The sequence below is a fragment of the Gossypium arboreum genome, chromosome 5 (assembly GCF_025698485.1).
Source record: "Gossypium arboreum isolate Shixiya-1 chromosome 5, ASM2569848v2, whole genome shotgun sequence".
Lineage (NCBI taxonomy): Eukaryota > Viridiplantae > Streptophyta > Magnoliopsida > Malvales > Malvaceae > Gossypium > Gossypium arboreum.
Genome location: NC_069074.1, coordinates 21,168,747 through 21,175,805, shown reverse-complemented (window position 1 = coordinate 21,175,805; position 7,059 = coordinate 21,168,747). Strand labels below are relative to the sequence as shown.

General features: G+C 27.2%; 1 protein-coding gene across 1 annotated transcript; it reads left to right on the top strand.

The window, feature by feature from the left end:
• The first annotated feature begins 2,797 nt into the window (after window positions 1-2,797).
• On the top strand, window positions 2,798-4,941 carry LOC128292625 (vacuolar protein sorting-associated protein 2 homolog 2-like). Its single transcript, XM_053027498.1, has 7 exons — window positions 2,798-2,914; window positions 3,479-3,520; window positions 3,607-3,682; window positions 3,977-4,125; window positions 4,243-4,278; window positions 4,388-4,449; window positions 4,884-4,941. Exons 1-7 carry the CDS (start codon window positions 2,909-2,911, stop codon window positions 4,939-4,941), a joined length of 429 nt encoding a protein of 142 aa, XP_052883458.1. The 5' UTR covers window positions 2,798-2,908.
• The last annotated feature ends 2,118 nt before the right edge of the window (window positions 4,942-7,059 follow it).

The following is a 7,059-nucleotide window of genomic DNA, read 5'->3' as shown; positions in this document are numbered from 1 at the left end:
AGTCTCTTAATGCTTGCATTTACCTCCTTTGTCGCATCTATGCCATGGTAGTCGATTCGTTCGTATTAACATTGTATCGTTTTGGTTGTTATATGTGCCGGTCCGATGGATATAAATTTATATTATATACATTGGAAACTGCTGCTAGAATCTCATTTAAATGATCACTATAAAGAAATAAATCATCATCTTAACTTCCAAGTTTATACCGGCCGAGAAAACTCATGAGCTATAAGCTCTCAAAGGAACCATGCTTGCAAGTTTCAACATTTCTCCTTTGGGATTTCAAAACTACTTTTTCACTCTAGAAATAATGAACAAGTGCTTTTAACTTTTTATGTTTGGAAGCGAAAAATATTGAAATATTTTTATTTATATTAACTTATTTAAAAGTATATAAAAAATAAGGTTAATTTATATTTTATGTTTCATTATGTTAAATATTTCATATATTATTATATTATTTTATTTAAATATCATTAATCATTATATTAAATTATTTAAAAATAATTTGTTATCATATTTAAGTTTTTTAAAATATTTTATGCATCATTAATTTTACTAATAATTTATATTAATTATTTAAAAATATTTAAAATTTATACTTTATGCATCATTATATTAAATTATTTAAATATTATATAATTTAATTAATTTTTAACTTTCCACTATCATGTCAAAAATAATATCTTAAACCTTCAATTACAATTTCTAAAAACAATGAGAAACACTAAAAATTAACTAACAACACTTTTTTTATATTTTTCTACCATATTTTTCAAAAATACTTTTCTAAGAAAACACTTTTAGAAAGCATTTTTCGAAAGCAACAAGATTTGAGAACTAGTCCTTAGAATTGTATAGTTCGCTCAAAGATACAAACTGGGCCTAACTTATAGTTGATTCTTCACAAGCCAGTATCTTAGCCTGGGCCAAATCAGGCAGGCACTTTCTAGCCTGGCCTCCTTACCAAACTTGGTTACTCGAGAGCATTGCAAGCCAAGCTGCCTTGAGGTTATATATTCCTAATGTCGACTTAGCTTTCAACCCAAAATTCTAAAATATGTAATTATAAATTTTAAAAATCAAAATATTACATAAAATTGAAAAATAAAAATTCTAAAATATATAAATATAGATTTTAAAAAATAAAATATTATATAAAAATTGAAAAATGGTCAAATTTTATTTTTTCAAAAACTCTAAATTCAAAAATTCAAAAATATATATACATCTAAATTCCTAAAAAAATTATATATTTTTATGAACTTTATCTATTTTGCAAATTTATAAAGATATATATTTTAAGAATTTTAGAATTTAGAGTTTTGAAAAAAATATAGTTTATGACAAATTTTCAATTTTATATAATATTTTGATTTTTAAAATTTATAATTACATATTTTAAAATTTTATATTTTTAAAACCTTTTATTTTTGAATTATTTATATATTTTATATATGATTTTTATATTTAAATAATATATTATTTATAACATTTTTAAAAATGTGACATGACGCATTCTAATAACATCACATGGATAGTCAATGGTCGTTGAACATTGATCTATTAGTTATGGTGCCGTAAGTGTAGTATATTCGATTCGTATAATTGTATTTTAGAAAAAATTGGTTTAATAAAAATATTCATAAATTACATTAATATCCATATACATTGTTCTCAATAGTTTTTGCATGCAAAGCAACATGAAAGCAAATATTAACTCACATGTTATCTAACGTTTAATTAATATTAAGTGATATTACGTGGTCGGATCGTAACACGGAAAGATAGTTTATATTAGTAGATGGACTTAAACATGTCCTTAGTCTAATCAGAAATGAACAAACCGATTGAAAGACTAATATGTCATCTATCAAGTCTAATTGGGGAGATACTTTGTCTTGAGCATCGAAACAGATGACTCTCAAAAGATAGAAACATAGATGTGACTGACTGAATTGATAATACATCGAACAAGACTCAAGTAGAATAAATCCTAAATCTATTTATGAATTTATTCACTTGTGATATTCATAGTGTGACATACCTTAATTATGAGTGGATGATAGACTATGTGCGTGTGACTCGTATACTTTGATGTAAGGATATTCTATGAGGGTAACACACTTATGACAAGTTCATTGGACAAGCACTAATTGAGTAGCTTTTATAATTGTATGTAATTAAGGATAGTTCAGTCACAATACTATAATGGAATGACTTCATGACTAAAACAATTTATAATTAATAGGTGAAAAGCTTGATCAAATGAACAAAATGAATGAAAATGATAAAGTTGGTGAAATTGGTCACATTCGAAATGAATATATTTTCTCACTAAGTATAAAATGACTTGAAAATTAATTTAAGTTTTTGAATTATTATTTAATTAAATAATTGAATATCGAAAATAGAGTTAAATTAATTAGTCATTATGAATCCATTGAATATGAAAATTAAATATATTTTCTCATAAAACTTTTACTGATAAAGTTGTCATGACTTCAACGGTATTAAAATTGAGTTGAGAAATTTATTTAATTGAAAATTAATTTATCCAATTAAATTAATTAATTAATAATATTTATTTTGGGAAATAGAAAAATATGCATTGGGTTGAACTTAATTATAAAGTGTTTGATTAAAAGTTTAAGAAGCATATTACAAGAGAGACCCATTCTCTCCTTAGGCTCTGTTTATTTGCTTGTATTTGATTTTCCGGAAAATATTTTCATCATTTTCCAGTGTTTGTTTGGCTGAAAAGGTTTTACATATGGACAATGTTTTCCAAGACACGGATAAAATGGCTTTGGGTTCAGGGAAAATGTCTTACTGATTTCTTTCTGTAAGACATTTTTCGAAAATTCTTCCTCCAATCTCACCAATTCTCCTTCATCCATTCTTCATGCAGGTAACTTTTTTATGCTTTGTATTTCATGTTTTTGTCGCCTCTCTCACTCAAATCTTCTTCTTCTTTTTTTTTTTGATTGAAGAATCTGTTTGGATTTTTTGCATCTGTTTGTTCTATTTGGATTTTGCATCTTTCAACTGCTTCTTTCTTTATTTTCTCCAATTGGACGAACGAGAAAGATTACCCACTGTCATTCGCTTGATTGGGGTGAAACTTTCCCCCATTTTGTACATCAGTTCTAATAGGGGAACTGGGAGTGAGGTAACAGTTCTAATGGGAAACTTTCCCCCAATTTGTGAGTTCTATTTTAGTGAGATTGTTAACTTTTCTGATTTCATGCTTTGGTTCCTCTATCTACTTAACATTGGTAATGAAGTTGTAAAATTCAATGGTTGTTTCAAATCTAGAAGATTCTGTTGATTATTCATGTGAGGCATGAACATAAGAACAACACATTAGTTTCAAATCTAATGTGTTTAATCTCCCATATGTGTTTCTCAGACTGCTACTAGAATTTTAGCTCGCCAACTTGTACGACTGCGTTAACAGATAACTAATTTGCAGGGGAGTCGTGCCCAAATTAAAGGTTTCGCAACTCATACACTGGTTGAGTTTCTACAATAAATCATTGGTTCTTGGGGTGGTTAAAGTTTGTACGCCAGTACCTCATATTTCATTTTATGTGTTCACAGGCATTATATGCCAACACCTCGATTTCTACGGGAATAAAAGGAGCAACTAAGGCAATGTTGGCAATGAACAAGGTAGGTACTTAAAACCTTGCTTTGGTAAATGTTTTACGATGTTTTTTTTATCAACCGTGAAGTCTTTTTGAAACAAAAAATCGTGTGTAGACTAACACATAATGGATATGACAATTCTCTCTTCATACAGTCTTTAACCTTGAGAACATAAAAGTGATGCAGTGTAGACTAGCACATAAGGAGTCTTGCGAACATGACGTTGACTACTAACAATTAATTAAGATCGATTCACTTTGTCCTCAGTGCAATGATGCTTACATTTTTTGTTCATACAGAAATCTTTGCAAGAGAAACTTAGAGCTTGGATCAGCTTGTGCGAGTGTGTTTTATGTTCTAGTAATGTTTGTTTGGATGTATTTTTTACAGATAGAGATGATGTCAGAAGCTATTGATGAAACTTTAGATAAAGATGAGGTCGAAAAGGAAATAGAAAAGCTCACCAACCAGGTGAGATATTTTATTTACTGATATATATTTGTTTTAATTTCTTTTTTTGTTTCATTGCCATTGTTCCCAGTAAGTTTTTCCCCTATTACTCTAATTTATAAGCTTTTAACCAATCAGGTGCTTGATGAGATTGTTGTGGATATTGCTTCTCAGGCTGGATTCTTGAAATTGACCTTATAAAAAAATTTCTGTAACATGTTTCGTTTTTCTAATTACTAGAATGTGTCGATAAAGGCTTAACCTTGTCTCATTCTTTTAATAGTTATCTTCGGCTCCAAAGGGTCGGATTGCATCAAAGAATGCTACTCCCCTGGTTAATGTCAAGTATGTATGACTTTTTTCGAGCAAAAGCTTCATAATTCAATAATTTTTGTTGTGCACTATAATATCCTCTAGATAGGTCTGCGTCTGTTAATTGAACTTAAAAAACTTGAGCATTCTTTTCCTTGATCATTCACAAAGTACTCTACAAAGAAAGTATACAAAATATTATATGTTTCATCATCACAAGAAAAAAAAAAAGCCATCAAATTATCTGCTCAAGATTGAAAATACATATTTTGGAAAGTAAAGGAACTAGAATGATCATTATAGTGGAGAGACAGAATTTGACCAAAATTTTATGTTTTACTTTGTTTTTCGAAAGTGTTGTGTATGGTGAGAGTATGTTACTCCACCTTCATACAAATCCTCTAGAAACATATTCACGTTGGGCACACACCAGAGCTTTGACAAATCTTGTTGGTGATTTGGTGCAGGTCCGAGCCTACCACTAATGTTGATGATCTTGAGAAAAGATTGGCATCTTTACAATGACTTTGATGACAAAAAGAAGGGAAATGTGTAAATGATATGAAGTACAAAATAAATTTTATATATTTATATATTATATTCATGAAGGACTTAGCTGAAATTATATATATGTTAGATAATGACCCGATACCTTTTAACTTCTTTAGATTGATGATTTATCTGCTATTTTTATAGTAGTCATTTTACTTTAAATTTTGCTCCATTTTTGTGCCTATAGATAGCTCCATTTCTATTTGCTTTTCTTTTCTTTTTCTCAATTGGATGCATTTTATTTGAGTCAATTTGGTATTTATATAAAGTTAATATGTAATTTTGAGTTTGACTTCAATAATTAAATTGGTATTTGAACTATTTTAATTTTACATTTGTGCTTTTCCCAAATATTCATTGTAATGGTTTAACATCAAATTGAATATTGAAATTGAATTAAGATATTAAATTGGGACAAAAATGGTACCAAATTAAACATCAATGTAGACTTAAGTATCAAATTAAACATATAAATTTTTTACTTTTTGATATTGATTAGTCATTTAAATTTTTTAGTTTTAAGTACAATTAGAATCACAATTGTAATAATAAATAATATACATTTAAATAACTATTATCATAATTAATCATTACAAAAGATGATCATACTTTAAATATATAAAACATAAATTTATTAATATATATATAATAAACTCAATTAAATAATGAAAAGATAATAAATTCTTAAATATATATTTATTTAATTTAAAACAGTTTTTATGAAATATTTTTAGGAAATCTACCAAACGACAGAAAATATTTTACACAGATTCATTCAAACACCAGAAAAGTAAATCATTTTCTAGAAATCATTTTACTGGCAAACAAACGGAGCCTTATATTAGGCAACATCCCTAGTGTATTTAACTAGGAAATGTCAGGCCCCTCTTTTAGTTAAATTAGAAGATCAGTTTTTGTATTAAATAAATATTATTTTTGTTTTATTAATTCAACCAAAATTTTTCTATCTCTCCCTATAAATAGATTATACTGATAGAGCTATTTACATAACAGTTTATATAAGTTTTCAAATTGTTATTATGCTAGAAAACATTATTTTCTAAGTATAAAATATATTTTTTGGGGAATAACAATACTGTCAATTTTTATTTAGAGAGAATTACTTTCCTATTGAAATTAATAAATTGTTTTTGGTTTTGTATTTGGTTTGTGGTTGTTTGAGCCCACACTTGAAGCAATTCGTAGTACAAAAATAGCAAAGAAAACCTTTCAGTTGAAAGCCGAGAATATCTGGAATCTATTTCACAGAAAGCACAGGTACTTTTTTAGAAAAAAATTATTGCTATAAATATCACAAATCGCGTAAATTTTTAAATTTTAATTTTTTTTAAGACAAAAAATCGTATTTTAAACTAGACTTTTTCAACATGATCAACGGTCAATCAATGGTGGTCAATGCCGATCAACAGTGATTAATGTCAATCAACATCAAGTCAATGGTGGGTCAATTTTTTATTTTAAATAACCCTAAGTGCCACATGTCAAATTTTGATTGGTTAAAAGGTGCCATGTAGCACATTTCGATTGGCGCCACGTGGTGACCAAAATTTTAAACAATGTTACAAAAAAGAGAGGCTAAACCAGGTAGCATAATGATAGTCTAAGTATCACTGTGGGACAATAAAATGTTTAGGTACCAAGTGGAAAAACAATATTAGTTCGGGGCTAAATTGAGCAATAAGCTATTTAAAAAGGCATAATGACTTGTTTGACCCTTCAACTTTATAAAAAATTATTTTAGCCTTCTATTTAAAATTTGACATCTTTTATCTCTTAAACTTACATTATTTGTTAAATACTCTAAAATAGATGGAAAAGTTAATATCTATTAACTTTGCTAACATGATATCCATGTGCATGTCACATTAACAATTAATTAATTTTTATATTTTTAATTTTTAAAAGTTTTATATTTAAAAATTAATTAGTTACTAACATGGCATTAACTTCACTGTATACCACATCAGCAAAGTTAACAAATGTTAACTTTTTCATTTATTTTAAGATGATTTAACAAATAATGTAAATTAAATGAAAAGTTAAAATAATTTTTTATATAAAATTAAAAGA

What these genes read in the sequence shown, in the direction of transcription:
- LOC128292625 (XM_053027498.1), top strand. An exon ending in TTGTGGATATTGCTTCTCAG is followed by an intron (nt 4,279 to 4,387) that starts GCTGGATTCTTG and finishes TTCTTTTAATAG; the next exon opens with TTATCTTCGGCTCCAAAGGG. An exon ending in ACTCCCCTGGTTAATGTCAA is followed by an intron (nt 4,450 to 4,883) that starts GTATGTATGACT and finishes GATTTGGTGCAG; the next exon opens with GTCCGAGCCTACCACTAATG.